Genomic DNA, 21,369 nt, shown 5'->3' with positions numbered 1-21,369 from the left:
AATTAGATCGAGCTCACAGAGCATTAAAACCTCTTAGGTCTGATACAGACTCTCCTAGAGATATTATATGTTGCGTCACTAACTATTCTCTCAAAGAAGAAATAATGCATAAAGCCAGAGAACAGGATGGTATCATGTTCAATGACATTGAAGTAAAACTTTTCCAGGATTTGTCACATATCACCCTTAAGAACAGACGATCACTTAAACCGTTGCTGGCGGAACTCCGCCGTGCCGGGATTACTTACAAGTGGAAATTCCCCTTTGGCCTTGTGGCTACACGTGATAGTCGCACTCCGGTCGTGCAGTATCCGGAAGATGTCCAGCGTTTCTGTGACACTTTGAACATTTCGGTGGTGGAGGTGCCTGATTTCTACGGAGAATTTCGTCTCCCTGTGGTTTTGGACCGTATGTATTGTGCTGGAGCACTAGTGCCAGCAGGAGGCCCCTGGCCGAGGGTCCTTCCTAGAAGATCTCGTAATCTTCCTAAAAACTCTGGAAGATCATCAAGGGTGAAAATGCCACGTCGTAGAGACTATTCCCCCAGCCAAGATAGCAGAGATAGGTCCTCAGAGGACCCTGGAGAGTAATCTTTACATGGAACTTTTTTATTTTTATTTTACCCTTTTGGCTTTCTTCATCAGGAAGTCGGTAACAGTCAGGGGTCTATGCATGTAGATTATCTGCTAGCTAATGCAGTATGATTACTGACTCACTATGCTATTATTATATGGTGAATGTTATGATGTTTACTTTCCTGGTTTAAAGGGATAATTCATCGTCCCTGATATAAAGTTTATAATGGATAGAAAGTTAATGATTCCGATACATAAAGCTCTAAATCTTACCGCCCTATTTAATAGAGTGCTTTCATACTGTTGATATCTATGTCTTGGGTGGGTCCTTGTTTAGCTATGAGCTTTTTCTACTGTTTATAAGGGATATGTGAAGCAGGAGGGAAGATGAGATGGCTTAGTTAATGGAATTAAAAAGTTGTAGAAGAGATTTAGAATATATGCGGAATAATGCCTAGGTTAAATAATTTTGTGATGGCTAGCAAATTGAATCAGTTATTTTACTATAGGCCCATAGTCAGTTACTCTGTTAGCGGATTAGTTCTCCATACACTTTGACATAATGTATATTGGGGGAGGCCCAATTGAACGTCAGATGAGATAGGAGAGGAGTACTATTGTTGTGACTCGGTTTATTTTGCTTAGTTTGTATTTTCTATTTTCCAGTAATATTCTTATTCTTTAAGATTAGCGTGTTACAAACTAAGCTTGATCTTTCTCCGTTGTGTGTGACCCACAGCGTCCATCAGGGAATAATTATCTGCTTACTTACTTATTTTGATATCAGCCAATGTTTTCTATTATATAGACTAATATTAAAATATCTGATATCCCCAAATCTGTCCTAGAATTAATCAAGGGTGATCCTTCGTTTTTAGGTCACCTTGGGACAATCACTCTACTTGGTGCCATATCGTTGGCACACTAATTTTGGTCAGGAATTTCATTGGCTGTTGTCAACATGAGTGGAAGGGCGGAGACCCGCAGGTCAGCTACCACATTACTGCTTACCTCTTACAATGTAAAGGGCTTAAACTTACCTGAAAAAAGAAGCTCTTTGCTTAGAGAGCTACACAAATATGGTTCGGAAATAACTATGATTCAAGAAACACACTTTCGCAGAGACAAAATACCCTTGTTGAGGCATAGATCGTATCCCCAGGTTTACCATGCCACAAACCTAGAAGGGAAAACTAAGGGTGTTACAACGCTGATTCATAGACGTTTGAGTTTTGAGCTTATTGACTCCATGAAAGATGAGGAAGGAAGGTTCTTGTTCCTGAAGGGGAAAATTCAGGGAGATTTGGTTACTATTGCAAATCTTTACACCCCCAATTACCGCCAATCACAGTTTTTAGATGTGACTCTCCACACGCTTAGGGGTTTTACTGAAGGTCTCCTAATTCTAGGAGGTGACTTAAATGTCCCATTGGAACCAAAACTTGACTCTTCCAATGGCACATCATCCTTACCCTTTCAATCACTGAAAAAAATCCGAAATAGTCTCAACTCACTGCAGTTACTGGACTCCTGGAGGATATTAAACCCCTCGGGTATAGATTTTACTTTCTATTCAAATATGCACAAAAATACACCAGGATTGACTATATTATGATTATGCAGAGGGATTTACATAGATTAATCGATTCTGAGATAGGAACAATCACGATCTCAGATCATGCTCCAGTGCATTCTAAGATCTTCTGGGGGCTAACATCTCCTACCCAGTGGCTATGGAGATTAAACCCTACTCTATTGTCGGATAAGCCTAAAATAGAGTTGATTAAAAAGGTTATTCTGCAGTATTTTGAAACTAATAAAAACCCTGAGACAAACCCAATGACACTCTGGGAGGCCCATAAGCCTGTGGTGAGAGGTATTTTGGTGAAACTGGGGGCAAAGCTCAAAAGAGAAAGAGACGCAGGAATAGATGCCCAAACGCAGAAAGTTCGGAATCTACAGAGATTGCATAAACAGTCCTTCTCACCCACAGAACTGGAAGAGTTGAGGAAAGAAAGAGAGCAGCTATTAAAACTACTTTACTATAGGGCCCAATGTACCTTTCTTAAAGGGAAAAAAATATTATATGAAGAGGGCAACAAACCGGGGAAAATGTTGGCCAGATTACTTAGAAATAGACGAATAGAACTCCAGGTTGCCTGTATTCGTAAAAGAGATCAAACTAAGACATATAAGCTCCAAGAAATTGCTCAGCAATTTGCTCAATTCTATTCCAATCTTTATAATCTTCCTGAACCATCGGACCATTCCTGGAAGCAGGATAGAATGACAGAATTTCTGAGCAAATTTGGACTTCAAAAGCTTAAACAAGCAGATATTGAGACTTTAGAAAGTGATATAAGTGAGGATGAATTCTTCATGGCACTAAAACAAAGTGCCGCTGGGAAAAGCCCAGGCCCAGACGGCTTCACTACACAGTATTATAAACTATATCGAGACATCTTAGCTTCACATTTTGTTAATGCCTTTAACAACATCTCAAAAGATAGCAGACATTCTTCTGAACTTTTATCAGCTCACATAACAGTAATTCATAAAGAAGGAAAGGACCCACTGATGTGTGAGAACTATAGACCTATATCCTTGCTAAATGTGGATATTAAGCTGTTTGCGAAAATTCTCGCAAACAGATTACTGCCACATATCCCAGGGTGGATTGCTACAGACCAGACTGGTTTTGTCCCTGGGCGTGAAGCCAGGGACAACCCCATCAAAACAATAAACATTCATCACTGGCTTTCTCGGCACTCGGTGGAGGGGTGCTTTCTCTCCACTGATGCCGAGAAGGCCTTTGATAGGGTGGCGTAGGACTACCTGACCTTTCTTTTGCGAGATATGGGACTGGGTCCGAACATGATGTCCTGGATTGGCTTATTGTATAGTGATCCCTCAGCCCAAGTCAAAGTAAATTGCACCTTGTCAGAAAAATTTAAACTTAAAAATGGCACGAGACAGGGTTGCCCACTGTCCCCCTTTATTTTTATTTTATCAATGGAACCCTTCCTAAATGCAGTCCGTGCAAATACTAGTATTCATGGTGTCCAAGTCGGTGATAAAGATTATAAAATAGCGGCCTATGCCGACGACCTGATGTTCTTCTTGACACAGCCACTCATCTCGATCCCCAATTTGATAGCGGAGTTCTCACACTTTGCTGATATCTCAAATCTGAAGATAAATTTTACTAAATCATTTGGTCTTAATATCTCTATGCAACCACACATCCTAGCACTATGTAAGGATAACTTCCCTTTTAAGTGGGCTTCTGAGAGCATTACCTATTTGGGAGTACAAATCCCTTCCAAACGTAAAGATATTTCCAGACTAAATTTTGATTCTCTATTGCAAAAGACAAAGCGAACTCTTGAAAATTGGACAGGGAAGCCTGTATCTTGGTTTGGACGAATTGCATGTGTCAAGATGACAATTCTCCCGCGCATACTATACTATTTATCTACACTACCGATTTTTATACCCAAAAAATGGTTTCTTACTCTCCAAAGCCTTATTTCTAAATTTATATGGGGGAAAAAATCACCACGAATCAGCAGAACGCTATTGGTTTTCTCTAAGGAAAATGGGGGTGCTGAACTTCCCGATTTTTGGAGCTATTACCAAGCTGTTCAACTGGGCAGAAATGTAGATTGGCACTGCAACGGCCAGGACAAGGATTGGGTTCGTTTAGAACGACAATTTTTTGGAGCAGATATAGCATGGTTTCCTTGGAACTCAGAAATAGACTGTCTGACATCTCCTTTTAGGGAATAAAACAAACATCCACTTGTTTGGGCCACAATAGTAGGTTTCAGAAGGTGTTGTAAAGAAACATAACTGTCCTCAACTTTAGGACCTTTGTCATCTGTAAGATTTCGAAATACGTTCCCATCTGGATGTGCTGCTAATTTCTTGATCGACCTTCGGGAGCTGGAGCCTCTTCTACTGAAAGATCTCCTGGTCAATGCTAAAATAATTCATATGGAGTCTGTAGCTCAAAACTTAATACAAAACCCCCCTCTCTATCAGCTTTTGCAGCTTAGAAGCTTTCTTTCCACTATTAAGTCGTGTAGTGAGATCAATAGGAAACTATCAGATTTTGAACAAACAGTCTTGCTCAAAACACCCCAAAAACATTTGGTCGCTTCTATGTATCAGCTACTTCTCTCTATAATTCAAGGGCCCGAAGCCCTTTTTAAAGGGGCATGGGAGCAGTGTTTGCAAATTACAATAAGTGAAGAAGATTGGGAGAAAGTGTGTATCCTAACACACAAAAGCTCTCGTAGCGTACTCACACAAGAAAAAAATTACAAACTGCTCTCCCACTGGTATAGAACTCCATCTAGGCTCCATAGAATTTTCCCTGCGGTCTCGGACACAAGCTGGAGGTGCGAGAATGTAAGGGGAAATTTGATCCACATTTGGTGGAGTTGCCCTAAAATTGTCCCTTTCTGGAGACAGGTGCAATCTCTGATTGCAGAAATTGCAAGTGAAAAACTTGAGTGGAAACCGGAAGTTTTCTTATTACATTTAACCAGAGACACGGTACGATCCTATAAAAAGTCGTTAGTTAAACATTTACTGAACGCAGCGAAAGCATGTGTCCCACTAAAGTGGAAATCGTTGGAACCACCCTCCATCTCTCTCTGGTTTCAAAAAATAGATCAAATAGCCAAGATGGAAGAGCTGATACATACAAGTGAGGAAATGTCTGAAAAATTTATCATTATGTGGTCACAGTGGTACGTTTTTCAAGACTCCGATACTTACCGTTCAGCTGTAGCTCACACTCCACGACCATCTTTCTCCTCCTTGTTTAGTTAAAGTTTTTAGATACATATCAACCTGAGGTCGGTAGAATTCTGATTTGTCATGATGAGATAAACAGGAAACAAAATATTCTGTGTCCAAAACTAAAAACTAAATCCTAAAAATTGATTATGCTCAAATCCATTTGCATCCGTTATAATGTATTTGTCTCTTTAATCTGATATAAGTGCAATTTAAGTCATCAGACTAAACATGTTGTGTTATTGCGTTGAAATACTGTATGCTTGTTAACAGTGGCCTTTTCTATGGCCGCTCTTTGAAAAAAAATAAATTAAAAAAAAAACAAAGAACATTTCCGTTCTCTAAAGTCCAAAGATAAGTGTACCAGACTGATAGAACACATGGCTCAGTGCCATGGAAGAGATCCTGACTGTCTGAGATTCTTTGCTCTTGAAAGCATATCTTTCACGAACCGAGGTGGAGACCGAGAGCGTACTCTGCTACAGCATGAAGCCCGCTGGATCATGCGAACTAACGCTCTCGGACCCCTCCGGTTCAATGACAGAAATGAGTTAGCTTGCTTCCTTGAGAAATAATTGGACTTGATTGTCTATGTATGCCTGCCTCTCTCCTTGCTCTATCTATTTTTCGTCTCTCACTTGTGTCCTTTAAGACATTTTGTGGTCTGGACATTTGTGAGACCTCATATTTGCATTCTTTTTGGAATATCTTAACCTGATGGTTTTGGGTTCCTCTGTCTCTTCCTGGGCAACTCTGCCTCGCTGCAAAAGCCCGTGCGGCCAATACCTGCCGTACATGCGTGTGCAGCTGTATCCTGCCTCACGTTCTTCCCTCTGGAGATTATAGACTCTATACCTGTATGCTTATCTCTGTACTTATATACTCATCCCTTTACTTGTTTTATTCCTGCTGCTCCTCCTCTTCTTTCCTCTTTACCTCTGTGCTTGCCTCGGTTAGGGCAGTTTTTTACTTTTCATGCCTCTCTCTCCCCTCCCTCAGTAGCTTTGTTCTTATTGATTTCTATGTGCAATTTTACTTAAACGGTGCTGCGGTGGTCTGAGCGCCGGTGCACCCGTTTGTGCCACGATCGCCCGTGCTCCTGTGCCTTTAAAACTTCTAATATAGTAAGTGTTGGGCTATTGCATATTTTTGTGCGCCCGTATCTATGCATTGGAGCTGGGTGCTGATTGGCTCGGCGGTGTGCGCAGGCGCCCATGTCCTGCATCCCTTGGTTACAAGGACGCTCTCCGTCCTTTACATGGGACGAGCGGGCGTCGTTGGCTGCCATGGAAACTGGGGGCGTCGCCAGTTGACGCAGGCGGAAGTGCCGCCATAGCGTGGGTATGTAATCCACGCTGAAACGGCCCGCCCTCGATCTTCCCCATTGCGGTAAACAAGCGCTAGACGCGCGAAACGGACGTCCCCAGGGGGATATAGACCTGGCGCCCACCACATCCGCATCGCATCCGACCTGAGCTGACTGTAAGTGCCTTTATCACTTTTGAACCCAATAAACATAATTTGAACTGCAGTGCTGGCTTTACCTTGCCTCCCTCATCTACACAAGTTTACTGTTGCCATCCAGCCTGTGCATGCTATTTAAAGGGACATGCACTTCCATCCAATATAGCCAATTAAGGTCCAGTCCAATCTCCTGCTACAATCATGAGAGTGCTGGAACTCCACTTCTCTTGCTCTAAAACTAACTAGACTCCCTATACTGGGGCAACTGTGCTTGCTGTGCCGCCGTGAATACCCCCCCTTTCCCCCGCCCTCCTAGAAAAAAAAACTCCAAATCTACATGGCCCTGTGTGAAAAAGTGATTGCCCCCCTTGTTAAAAAATAACTTGTGTGGTTTATCACACCTGAGTTCACTTTCTGTAGTCACCCCCAGGCCTGATTACTGCCACACCTGTTTCAATCAAGAAATCACTTAAATAGGAGCTATCTGACACAGAGAAGTAGACCAAAAGCACCTCAAAAGCTAGACATCATGCCAAGATCCAAAGAAATTCAGGAACAAATAAGAACAAAAGTACTGTAATTGAGATCTATCAGTCTGGTAAAGGTTATAAAGCCATTTCTAAAGCTTTGGGACTCCAGCGAACCACAGTGAGAGCCATTATCCACAAATGGCAAAAACATGGAACAGTGATGAACCTTCTCAGGAGTGGTTGGCCGACCAAAATTACCCCAAGAGCGCAGAGAAAACTCATCCGAGAGGCCACAAAAGACCCCAGTACAACATCTAAAGAACTGCAGGCCTCACTTGCCTCAATTAAGGTCAGTGTTCACAACTTCACCATAAGAAAGAGACTGGGCAAAAACGGCCTGCATGGCAGATATCCAAGGCGCAAACCACTTTTAAGCAAAAAGAACATTAAGGCTCGTCTCAATTTTGCTAAAAAAACATCTCAATGATTGCCAAGACTTTTGGGAAAATACCTTGTGGACCGACGAGACAAAAGTTGAACTTTTTGGAAGGTGCATGTCCCGTTACATGTGGCGTAGAAGTAACACAGCATTTCAGCAAAAAAAACTCATACCAACAGTAAAATATGGTGGTGGTAGTGTGATGGTCTGGGGTTGTTTTGCTGCTTCAGGACCTGGAAGGCTTGCTGTGATAGATGGAACCATGAATTCTACTGTCTACCAAAAAATCCTGAAGGAGAATTTCCGGCCATCTGTTCGTCAACTCAAGCTGAAGCGATCTTGGGTGCTGCAGCAGGACAATGACCCAAAACACACCAGCAAATCCACCTCTGAATGGCTGAAGAAAAACAAAATGAAGACTTTGGAGTGGCCTAGTCAAAGTCCTGACCTGAATCCTATTGAGATGTTGTGGCATGACCTTAAAAAAGGCGGTTCATACTAGAAAACCCTCAAATAAAGCTGAATTGCAACAATTCTGCAAAGATGAGTGGGCCAAAATTCCTCCAGAGCGCTGTAAAAGACTCGTTGCAAGTTTGCTTGATTGCAGTTATTGCTGCTAATGGTGGCCCAACCAGTTATTAGGTTCAGGGGGCAATTTCTTTTTCACACAGGGCCATGTAGGTTTTGAGTTTTTTTTCTCACTAAATAATAAAAACCATCATTTAAAACTGCATTTTGTGTTCAATTATGTTATCTTTGACTAATAGTTAACGGTTTTTGATGAGCAGAAACATTTAAGTGTGACAAACATGCAAAAGAATGAGAAATCAGGAAGGGGGCAAATAGTTTTTCACACCACTGTATATTTGTAGCTTAGGAACTTGGCTTTTTAAATTTATGCCATGAGGGTATATCACTATTATTTTTGCAAATAAGGTCTTGTAATCATCGATAGTGTACAATGAAAAAGCAAAAAACTAAATTATTTAAAAAACAAACAAAAAAAACCCCACTAAATGTTGTAATAACCAGGAGGGATAAGCAAATAAAATGTGTGGGTTTAACTTATAGTTAGCACTGTTTATTGTAAAGCTATACTGGATGTAACTGGAGAAGTACTGTTTTTTTCTATTTTTTCCTTTATTTTCCCTTTAAAATGCATAGAAAATAAAGTAATTACTAAACAAAATTGTTACACGCTAAAAGCCTGATTTGTCCTGGAAAAAACAATATATAAATCATTAATATACAGATTATTTAGGTGTAATAAGTAGTAATAAAGTTATTGGTGAATGAATGGGATCAGCCCTGATATTTTTTAGTTCTGAATGTATGTAGGTGTAATTTTACTATTTGGCCACAGATGTCCTCATGCATTATTTCCTATAAGCGTACAATAAGTACACTTAATTGGAAGTAATGCGTAGCTGTGTTACTCGGAAGTGACACAGGCATCTCATTGATGCCTGCGATCACAGTGACCTATAGGAGAGATGAGTAAATGGGAACTAAGTTCCTATTCATTAATCTAATGTTTGGCAGCGGGAGCAGCAGGAAGGAGCGAGCGGGAGGCAGCGCGGCGGCACAGTTTGAGAATGATCACGTTTTTTTTTATAAAAACCGTAATCATTCTCAGCTGATATACACGGATTGGCTCAGGGGACTTCTGTCTCTTGCCACCAATCCTTCCTGTTGCTGGGACCATCGTGATCACGGGCATCTACCCACCCGATTGCGTGCACAGCCCCGCCGACTGCACGGACGTGAGCCTCACGTCCCTGTGGCTATGGCAGCACCAGCCGCGGATGTCAGGCTCATGTCTTTGTGGCAGTGTGGTTAATTAGGGCAGATTACTGTAAAGGTCAGGAGATCCATCAGGAGAAATAAATAGGTTGGCTAGGGAAGGTGTTCAGGGTGTTTATGGGAGGAAATGTTAGAGACTAGTGGCCAACCCAAAAAGAAAAATAGGATTATAAAGCAATAACAAGAAACTGTAGTTGTTGTTCGGAGCACGTTGAGTTTATTATTGATTTATAAAGTGACAATATTCATACCTAGAGGCAATGCGTTTTTAGGTTATCTAGTAGGCGTACAACTTGGCCAGAGGTCAAAGGGGGGATGTAGATAGTATGCTTCTTGAAAAACAACAGCAGGTTTTGAGGGAGAGCTTAAAGATATCAAAGGTTAGAGAATGACTGAGTGAATGTGGTGGCAGGGGATTCCAAATGAGGGGTGAAACTACGACAAAATCATGTATATGTGAATGCGAGGAGGTGATTCTAAAGGAGGACAAAAGAAGATCATGTGCACAACTGAGATTGCAGTTGGGTTGGTATCTGGAAAATAGTAAGGAGATGTACAGGGGAGAGAGATTGTGAAGAGCTTTGTAGGATAGAGTTAAGAGTTTGAACTGGATCCTCTGGTTAATTAGTAGCCAATGAAGAGCTAGACAGAGAGTAGCAGAAGAGGAGCGTGAAGAAATATGAATTAGTCAAACAGCCGAGTTGAGTACAACTTTGGGTGGTGCCAGGTTGTTGTTAGTCCACAAAGCAGTATATTACAATAGTCCAGACCAGATATAATAAGAGCATGTATTAACATTTTAGTTGTGTCCTGAGTGAAAAAAGGTTGTATATGAGATATGTTTTTCATTTGGAGATAACAGGAGCTGGCTAGGGAGTTAATGTGAGGAATAAAAGAGAGAGGGGAGTCAAATATTACTTCTAAGCACTGTGCTTTGGGAACTGAAGTTATAGGGGAGTTCTCAACATTAATTGTTGTTTCTGACAGAGAGGGTGGAAAAATGATTAGTTCTGTTTTACTTATATTAAGATTTAAAGGACACATCTGAGGGGGGGAACAAATCTACTTACCCAGTGCTTCCTCCAGCCCCTGGCAGCCTATATGTCCCTCGCTGCAGCTCCGGTGTCCCAGGGTCCCCCTATGTTGCAGATGCCGACCTGGCAAGGCACCTGTGCAAGCAGGACACCGGAGCTGCTACGAGGGACATACCGGCTGCCAGGGGCTGGAGGAAGCCCCGAGTAAGTAGATTTTTTTTTTCTCCTCTGATGTGTCTTTTAAGAAGCAAGAGGTCATGAAAGAGGAAATGGCAGACAAGCAGTCAGGAACACGTGTGAGGAGAGAGTTGGGGCTGGTTCACGGACATTTTTCTGGCATTATACGCAGTGTTGTAAAAGTAACATTTTTAGGGATCCACTGCCGTCCCATGCAAGTGGGACGTTTAGTACAAGCTTTTGTAGGCTTTTATGAAAGCCTGGCAGTTGGTCCTAGCATCTCATCTCAAAAGCAACATGCAGCTTCTAGAAGGCGTTTGAAAGCCAGCAAAAGCCACTGAAAGCCCATAAAAGCCCAGCCTTTCCTTATACTTCCTGCAAAAGCCACAACAAGCCCAGAAAACAAAACACAACCCGTGTGAACCAGCCCTTAAAGTCTGGGGCTGCATATAAGATTCATGACAAATAGATAAGACCCTTTGTTTACTCTGCTTGACACAGAGGCATCGTAAATTCCAAGTTCAAGAGTTAGCTACAAGCAGAATGGATGTAGTTTGTCTAGGCTGAAAAAGAATTATGACATTAAATATGATCATCAAACTCTTACTAATTTAAGAAATTGGTATCCTTGTTCAATATTTTATCTACAGATTTTAATCGATGTATACATTTTGTTGCTGCTATTAGTCTCTCTTTCTGCGGTGTAAAGCCATCCTCCAGGGCAGTAACCTGAATATCATTTAAGCTGTGTCCACGGGAACGAAAGTGTATAGGGACTGGGAGATTACATTTGGTATTGTTAATAGTGTACCTGTGTCCGTTCATACGTTTATGCAGAGTTTGTCCAAATCAGCTAACATACCCTCAAGACCCTACTTGGATGTCTTGTTCCAATTAAGGCATCGTAATGTTATGTATTTATTTTTCCCCCAAAAACTTTTGATGTTGCATGTATTTAGCTGTGTGTTTTAACAACTTATCAGCATACAGGATTCGAGTCTGATGAAGATGGAATAGTCGAAAGCTTATTCTTTTAAGTTGGCCCTTATTCTTTTAACCACTACTGGACCACCAGTAGTATAAAAACATCCAGTTTTTCCCTGTTAATGGACCAATGGACGTTTTAAAACGTCCAGTGTTTAAAATCAATTCTCTCAAAAACTATATAGTCTTTTTTAAAACAAACGTTTGCCCCTTGTTCTCACTGTTCAACTTAACATATCCTGAAAATGGTGTTTATATCATGTAAGGGGGCTTTGCTATTAACCACTAAAGTCGGCGGTTTTGGGCGATTTTTAATCACAAATACTTTTATCATTTGAGACTCTGAAAACTATAAGGTCTTTTTTAAAACATTTTTTTTTAAGTTGTAGCCACTGATCACCTTTATAATCCATGCACTTTTGGTGATTGTAGCATGTATGGGGGCATTGCTATTAATGTTAAAGTCAAATCCGTAATCACGGCCGTGATCACGGATTCTACATGTAATCACAGCTAAAATCCAAGTCGAATCCGGTGCTCCGATTCAAAACCGGATCAGGATCATGGCATATCCGTATTTGAATTCTGCCGTGACCGGATTTACTCGAATTCATGATTGGGGGGCAGCGAGCGACACTGCCCGAGCAAACGAATATGCACTTTAAAAGTGACAACCTGAGGCTTCTTTCAGCCTATCTGTCTCTTGCCGCAGCTCTAGCGTCCCAGAATCCCCTCCGCTGCAGATGCCGACCTTGCCAGTTCAGCATCTTCTATGCCTGCACGAGCGCTTGCCCGCGCTGCTTGCGATCGCGCTCACTCACGTGGCCTGGATTGTTCTGCACAGGAGCAGCACTCCGGTGCCTGGAGAATATGCTCCAGGCCACGTGAGCATGATCACGAGCGTCACAGCCAAGAGCTCGCAGCCAAGCGTTTAAAGGATACCGACCTGACGAGGTCGACATCTGCAACGGAGGCAGAACTGCGGCGAGGGACAGATAGGTTGCCAGGGGTTACAGGAATCCCAAGGTAGATAGATCTTTTTTTTCACCTTGCACCTGTTCTTTAACCTCCTTGCCGGTCTAAAAAATCCGGCAAGGAGGCAGCGCCGCACTTTTTTTTTTTTTTTTAAATCATGTAGCGAGCCAAGGGCTCGCTACATGATAGCCGCTGAGCGGCGGCATCCCCCTACCTACTCCGATCGCCTTCGGCGTTCAGAGTATGCAAGAAATCCCGTTGAGAACGGGATTTCTTGCAGGGCTTCCCCAGTCGCCATGGCGACCGGGCGGGATGACGTCACCGACGTCATAGACGTCGTGACGTCAGAGGGAACCCCGATCCGCCCCTTAGCGCTGCCTGGCACTGATTGGCCAGGCTGCGCAGGGGTCTGGGGCGGGGGGGGGGGGCGGCTCGGCGCGGCCGGTAGCGGCGAATCGGCGGCGAGCGGCGGCGATCGCAAGTTACAAGCAGCTAGCAAAGTGCTAGCTGCTTGTAACAAAAAAAAAATTATGCAAATCGGCCCAGCGGGGCCTGAGAAATCCTCCTGCGCAGGTTACCCCGAACTGTGTTCGGGATAACCGGCAAGGAGGTTAAAGGAGTTGTCAGGGAATTTTGAATAAAATAAACGCTACTTACCGGGGGCTTCCTCCAGCCCCAAGCTCCCAGGACCTCCCTTGCCGCAGCTCTGCCCACAGCCATTTGCCGGAGCTCTGACCCGGTCCCCGGCGATGACCTCAGAGTGACCTAGAGGTCGCTCTGTACTGTGCCTGCGCGATCGGCGCTGTCCATCACCGCCACATGGGCCGGAGCGGACTGCGTAGGCGCAGTAGTTCTGCGCCTGCGCAATCCCCTCCGGCCCACGTGGCGGTGATTGACAGTGCCGATCGCGCAGGCACAGTACGTCATCGCCGGGGACCGGGTCGGAGCTCCGGCAAACGGCTGCGGGCAGAGCTGCGGCGAGGGAGGTCCTGGGAGCTTGGGGCTAGAGGAAGCCCCCGGTAAGTAGCGTTTATTTTATTCAAAATTCCCTGACAACTCCTTTAAGGCAGGGTACACACTTTCAGAGACGTTTTCCCCTGTGATTCCCGGGTCCGTGTCGGCTTTTGCGTTTGTGCTTAACGTATATGTTTTTCTGGAAATGTTTCCACATTTCTGACGGCATGTACATCATGCGAATGTGCACGTCGTGCGGCAAAAAGCAGAAAGTTGTGCAATTTAACAATGCATCGAAAAACGCTAAACGTGAACAGTTGCGACACACGTTTCCCGCACGAGGCTATGGACTTCAATAGCTTGTAGAATCGTGTGTGTTTTGCCGTCCGTGGGAAAATGCGCACAAACGCATCTAGTGTGTTCCCTACCTAAAGGTCCTTAACTTCCGCGCGTTTTTAAATCACACAGCTTTCTGCTTTTTTCCACACGACACACATTTTCGCATACAGTACAAGCCACAGCAAATGCAGAAATGTGGAAATGTTTATGGAAAAACCTTTGCATTAAACACAAACAAAAAAATCAGCAAAGACCCGGGAATCACAGGGGGAAAACAGCCCTGCAAGTGTATTCCCTGCCTTAAAGTGTATGTGCGGATGCACGTGCACACGCACATGTGAATGCATGTGTGTGTGCATTGTAGAATCGTGCACATTTTGCTGTCCGTGGCAAAGCACGCACAAACGTGTCTGTGTTCCCTGCCTAAAGGGAACCTTAACCTCCGCGTGTTTTTAAATTGCACAGCTTTATGCAAATGTGTGCATCATGCAGAAAAAAGCAGAAAGTATATGATGCCGTAAATGCATAAATGTTCATGGAAAAACGCTTGCGTTAAACATTGACAGAGCCCCGGGAATCGCAGGGGCAAACGGCCCGTGTGCACTGTAGAATCATGCGCGTTTTGCCGTCCATGGTAAAACGTGCACAAGCATCTAGTGTGTTCCCTGCCTAAAGGGAACCTTAACTAAACATTAAAAATAATTTGTTACCTGAGGCTTCTACCAGCTCCCTGCAGCTGCCCTGTACTCGCAACGTCCTGGAACGATCCTCTGCTCTTAGTTTCAATTCTGGCGACAAAAGCACATGCCAGTGACTGCGCCTGCATGGCACTGGCTGCGCGTGTCCTCAATCATGCTCCCACCTCTGTGAGTGTATTGCGCATGCGCAGTAGGAGAAAATATTGTACTGCGCATGCGCAGGATGCTCCCGGGGGTTGAACATGTATCAAATGTTCTGTCACTCCAGCGCCTTTGATAAGAATTACATTGTTACATTTGGTGAAAAAAGGGCCTTTAGCGCTACTGGTAGTGAACAGTCTGTCATGTGCCCAAAAAACCTAACTAATTATGTATATAGGTTATGATTTTAGCCCTGATAAGAGAGAGAATAGAATTTGGGGTGTTTGAGAGATGAGGCCTATGTAATTTAAATTTTTTTTTTGTGCCAATGTGGAAAAAAACTGTAAAAAATAAATAAATACCATTTTCAAAGTTCTGGTACAACTGCAGCAAAACCGCATAAGTACAAATGTTAGAAAATATGTATATCTGAGTAGGCCTGGGTCTCTAGTTTTCAGAATGGTGACATGTATGGCTTTTCTTGACTGTTCAGACAATCCATGGGCTTTGCTAAGAAAGAATGACTATTACTTTTGGTGCAAAAAAAAAGGCCTTGAAAAATCAATTGATGCTGCTCATGGTTAACAGTGTATTGTTTGGCCAAAAAGCTATCTGATTGTGTACATAGGGTATCATTTTAACCGTGACAAGCGCGAGAAGAAAATTTGGTTTGTTTGAGAGCTAAGGCTTAAGTCATTACAGGTTTTTTTTTTGTGTGCCAAACTGAAAAAAAACTGTAAAAAATAAATACCGTTTTCAGTTATGTTACAATTTTAGCAAACCCACATAAGTACAAATGATACAAAATATGTATATTTGAGTAGGCCTGGGTCTCTAGTTTTCAGAATGGTGAAATGTATGGCTTTTCTTGACTGTTCAGACACTCCATTGGCTTTTCTAAGAAAGAATGACTGTATTTCTTTTGGTGCAAAAAATTATCTTGAAAAATCGATTGGTGCTGCTTATGGTTAAGTGTGTATTGTGTGGCCAAAAAGCTATCTGATTATGTATATAGGGTATCATTTTAATTGTGACAAGCAAAAGAATAGACTTTGGGGTGTTTGAGATCTGAGGTGTGTGACGTTTGATTTTTTTTTAGCTGCAAACTAAATGAGAAGCAATAAAATTGTTATTTTCATATACTTTGCACCAAAATAGAACACTTGTAAAAAAAAAAAAAAAAAAAAAAAAAAAAAGTGACAGAACTGAAAAGAGAATGCCTAAATAGTTACTTTAAAGCCTCATTTTTTTTTAAATATGTATGCCATGAGGGTGTATTACTCTTATTTTTGCTAATAAAGGCTTGTAATCATTGGTAGTGTGCAATGAGAAAACAAAAACCACAACATAGAAAAAAATACACCTTTATTTCCAAATCATATATTGTCACTATCGAAATTGTGTATTTTTTTCCTTCTTTTTCCCTTTAAAATGCATAGATAGTAAAGTAATTACTGAAAACAAATATCACCCCCAAAAAGCCTAATCTGTACGGAAAAAAACAAGGTATAGATCATTTTGTTGTGATAAGTATTGAAAAAAGTTATTGGCAAATGAAAGGGAAGAGCATTGACAGGTGAAAATTGCTCTGGTCCGTTAGGGTAAAAACCCTTGGGGGTGAAGTGGTTAACCTTCCTGGCGTTCGGGGTAAGCCGTGCAGGAGGATTTCTCAAGCCCTGCTGGGCTGATTTGTATAATTTTTTTTTGCTACACGCAGCTAGCACTTTGCTAGCTGCGTGTGCACACCGGTCGCCGACGATTCGCAGCTACCCGCCGTGCCGCCCTGAACCCCCCCTCAGACTCCTTGCGCAGCCTGGCCTATCAGCGCCAGGCAGCACTGAGGGGTGGATCGGGACTCCCAATGACGTCACAACCTCATCTCGCCTGTCGCCATAGCCCTCCAGGAGATCCCGTTCTTTGAACGGGATTTCCTGATCGCAGATCGCCGGAGGCGATCGAAGAGGGTGGAGGGATGCCGCTACACAGCGGCTATCATGTAGCGAGCCCTAGGCTCGCTACAGGTTTTAAAAAAAAAAAACTAAAAAACCCTGCTGCGCTACCCCCTGCCGATTTTTAATAGACGGCCAGGAGGGTTAAAGGGGCTCTATGGCGAAAAATTGTAAAATTTAAAATAGGTGCAAACATAAACAGATAAGTATGTTTTTTTCCAGAATAAAATGAGCCATAAATGACACTTCTCCTATGTTGCTGTCACAGTAGAATCTGACAGAAGTGACAGGTTTTGGACTAGTCCATCTCTTCATAGGGGATTATCAGCAAGGCTTTTATTCTTTATAAAGATGTTCCATAAATAGGATTGAAAAAATGTTACTGGCCAGCTTCCCTGCTTGCTACTTTTGGCAGTTGGACAGAGCAACTGCTATTCCCTAAGTGCTTTTGAAAATAAATAAATCCCTGAGAATCCCATGTGAAGAGATGGACTAGACCAAAACCTGTCACTTCTATCAGATTTCTACTACCTACTGTAAGTGACAGCAACAAGGAGAAAAGTAATTTATGGCTCATTTTACGCTGGAAAAAAATGTACTTCTTATTTGTATATGTTTGCACATATTTTAAATGTACAGGTTTTTGCTGTAGTGCCCCTTCAAGTTAACCAATAAATGGTATCATCCTGATTCAAACCTTCTTGTTTTAAGTAAGGATAATGCCAGAACTAGAAACTTGTGAAATGGAACCAGAGTCCAGTGGTTAACACAAATCTAAAATCACAAATATCACATAGCGAAATGCCAGGGCACAGTAAGTTACAAACAGACAGATATTGTTGCAATCAGATAGAAAGTAATTGATAAATGAGGCTGGGAACGTATCATAAACAGGCAGATATTGTTGCAGTCAGAAATGCGTGCAGCATGCGACAACGCATGTAATGTGAACAGCAGACAGTGCAGTCTATGCACTCCTGATGTCTGCCTCCCGCATGCGTTGCCGAAGTATGGACAGCAACGCGTGCAATGTGACTGAGGCCTACGTTTTTTTTTCTGGGTACTGGTCCTATTAATAGAAACAAATGTTGAATTGAAGAAAAAATGTTGCTTAAAACAATAGTGTATATGTCTAAGCATATTGCTTTAACTTGATTATGCCTACAGCTGCAAGATTTGCAAATGTTGATAAAAACAAATATGCCTAACATGATACTTTTAATTCTTATTGCAGGCGAAAAACCATATAAATGCACATGGGAGGGTTGCACATGGAAATTTGCCAGGTCTGATGAGCTAACTCGCCATTTTCGAAAGCACACTGGTATCAAGCCTTTTATGTGCTCCGACTGTGACCGAACATTCTCTCGCTCCGATCATCTGGCGCTTCACCGTAGAAGACATATTATGATGTGACAGTTTCACGGACACATTTAACTTTACTGATGGATGTGATACTTTCTTGCTTCATTGCCTAGTCAGTTTTTCCAGTAGCATCCTTTTTTAAAATGATTCTCTTTTATTTTTGTTTCAAAAGCCTATGTAGTGTATTTTTTTGTACCTTTATTTCAAAGTATTCTATAATTGTATATAGTTGCCCTTTCTTTCTCATTCTCTTATTCATTATGGTCCACCTTCTCTAAGTTTCCCTAAAGGTGGCCATATATGGTACAATTTTTCATTTTTTTCGATTAGATAATTTAGTTTGATTATTCCATTAGATCGAAAATAAAGATTTTTCCAGCATGTCCGATCAGATTTTTCTCAAAAAAACGGGATAATCGTTTTCTTGATCGAAAAAATAAATATTTTCAACTTTCATTCGATCATTTAGATCGAATAAACGGGATAATCGAACGTTTTTATTGTACCATGTATGGCCATCATAACACTACCTTAAAAAGCACAGTATTATAGAGGTTTTTTTTTTTTTTTTAAATTCACCAGCAGCTTGTTTTTTTTTTTCCCTTCATCCCCTTAACTTCCTTGGCAGTTATCAGGAGTGAGGCTCGGGGTGGAAAAAACAAGCCACTACCTGTAACCCCGAGCGTGACTCATGGTAGCCACGGGGAGCCTTGTGCTGAGCATAGCATGCAGCGGGCCTTTTCACTCACCTTCCCGGGGATCCAGATACTGGTAGCCATTCTCCTTCCTGTCCTTGGAGTCTCTGCATCCCTCGGGTGAAATCACTGTTTGTCGTCAAGACGACAGGCAGCAATCTCACTACAGGGTTACAGCACCACCTGGAGGACAGAGGGAGAACTGCAGCGCTGGATCCCAGGGAGGTGGGCAAATGCTGGGGCTGCTGCAGGCTTTCTAGTAGCATGATTTTTCCCAGTTTTAGGGTTTAAAAGCCTGCAAAAAAATTGCAGTACCTTTTAAACCCTATAATCCGCAAAGAGTCATACCACCAGGGGGCTTAACCACTTAAGGACCACGTGAATTTCTTCTGATCGGTGCTGCATGGACTCTCCAGCCCGCAGCACCGATCAGGAAATAGCCAGGGTGATCAGACTTCCCCCCTTTTTTCCCCACTAGGGGGATGTCCTGCTGGGGGGGTCTGATCGCCGCCGGCTGCCCGCACTTTCCGGGGGGGGGCTCTTCAAAGCCCCCCTCCGCAGCGCTTTCCGCCCTCCCCGGCTTTCCCTCCCTCTCCCTTACCCTGTGAGTGGCGCAGGACGGAGTTCCGTCCTGCGCCGGATAGGATAGGCTTCTGCCTATCAGATGCCGGCGATCCCCGGCCAATCAGAGGCCGGGGATCGCCGATCTACGTCACGGCGCTGCTGCGCAGCAGCGCCGTGTGATGTAAACAGCGGGGATTTCTTCCCCGGATGTTTACATTATGCGTGCGAGCCGCGATCGGCGGCTCGCACACTGTTCACGGACACAGTCTCCGTGAACTAGCATGGAAAGGCCGCTCGATCGAGCGGCCGTTTCCATGCTATACCACTAACAACCCGCCGACGCCTATGGGCGTTAGGCGGTCGTTAAGTGGTTAAGAGGGGTATATGGCTGAAATTGTTGGCACCCCAGAAAATCAAATATGTCTCACAGAAAAGTATTGCAGTAACACATGTTTTGCTATACCTGTTTATTCCCTTTGTGTGTATTGGAACAAAAAAGGGAGGAAGAAAAGCAAATTGAACACAATGTCACACAAAACTCCAAAAATGTAATGAACAAAATTATTGGCACCCTTTCAAAATTGTGGATAAATTATACATATAAGTAATAAAGAATGTTTCATGCATGTGATGCTTTTTTAAGCTCACCTAGGGCAACTAACAGGTGTGGGCAATTTAAAAATCACACCTGAAAGCAGATAAGAAGAGAAGTTCACTTAGTCTTTGCATTGTGAGTCTGTGTGCGCTACACTAAGCATAGACAACAGAAAGTGGAGAAGAGAACTGTCTGAGGATTTGAGAACCACAATTGTGGAAAAATATTAGCAATCTCAAGGTTACATGTGCAGAGATCTAGATTTGCCTTTGTCCACGGTGTGCAACATTATCAAGAAGTTTGCAACCCATGGCACTGTAATCTCCCTGGGCATGGACGGAAGATAAAAATTTATGAAAGGTTGCAATGCAGGATAGGTGGAAAAGTAGACCCAAACAAGTGCTTAAGAGATTCAAACTGTCCTGCAGGCTCAGGAAGTATCTGTGTCAGTGCAAACTATCCGTCCACATTTAAATGAAATGAAACACTATGACAAGAGACCCAGGAGAACCCCACTGCTGACACCGAGACATAAAAAGCAAGACTACAGTTTGCCAAAATGTAAGCCTAAATTGTTCTGGAAAAACGTATTGTGGACAGATGAGATCATGAGAGTTTTTTGGTAAAGCACTTAATTCTACTGTTTACCAAAAACGGAATGAGACCTACAAAGCAAAGAACATCGTACCTACAGGGAAATACGGTGGCGGTCCAATTATGTTTTGGGAGTGTTTTGCTGCCTCTGGCATTGTGTGTGTTGCATGTGTGTGGAAATCTGAGGATTACCAAAGGATTTTGGGTTGCACTGTAGAGCCCAGTGTCAGAAAGCTGGGTTTGCGTCTGAGATCTTGTGTCTTCCAGAAGGACAATGACCCCAAATATACATTAAAAGCACCCAGAAATGGATGGCAACAACGCGCTGGAAAGTTCTGAAGCAGCCAGCAATGAGTCCAGATCTAAATCCCATTGAACACCTGTGGACTGTGGAGAGATCTTAAAATTGCTGTTGGGAAAAGGTACCCTTCCAATAAGAGAGACCTGGAGCAATTTGCAAAGAAAGAGTGGTCTTACATTCTAGATGAGATGTGTAAGAAGCTTATTGATGGTTATAGGAAACAACTGATTTCAGTTATTTTTTTTTTTTCAAAGGGTGTGCAACAAAATATTAAGTTAAGGGTGCCAATAGTTTTGTCCAACCCAGTTTTGGAGTTTTGTGTGACATTATGTCCAATTTGCTTTTATTTCCTCCCTTTTGTTCCAATAAACACAAAGGGAATAAACCTGTATAGCAAAACGTGTTACTGCAGTACTTTCTGTGAGAAGTACTTGATTTTCTGGTAAA

The 21,369-nt window shown here is 42.7% G+C and overlaps 1 protein-coding gene across 2 annotated transcripts in view; it reads left to right on the top strand.

The window, feature by feature from the left end:
- The window catches only part of LOC137527527 (Krueppel-like factor 8), a 414,406-nt gene extending 396,062 nt beyond the window's left edge, over positions 1–18,344 (top strand). Inside the window, exon 6 of one of the 2 annotated variants that reach the window (XM_068248061.1) lies at positions 18,043–18,344. In XM_068248061.1, coding sequence (XP_068104162.1) covers positions 18,043–18,224 — 182 coding nt within the window. In that variant the 3' untranslated portion in view covers positions 18,225–18,344. The remainder of the gene's footprint in view (positions 1–18,042) is intronic. The other variant, XM_068248062.1, reaches the window with a different exon arrangement.
- The last annotated feature ends 3,025 nt before the right edge of the window (positions 18,345–21,369 follow it).

The sequence above is a fragment of the Hyperolius riggenbachi genome, chromosome 8, assembly GCF_040937935.1.
Source record: "Hyperolius riggenbachi isolate aHypRig1 chromosome 8, aHypRig1.pri, whole genome shotgun sequence".
Classification (NCBI taxonomy): Eukaryota; Metazoa; Chordata; class Amphibia; order Anura; family Hyperoliidae; genus Hyperolius; species Hyperolius riggenbachi.
The sequence above is the reverse complement of the archived record's forward strand: the minus strand, read 5'-3'. Positions and strand labels throughout refer to the sequence as shown.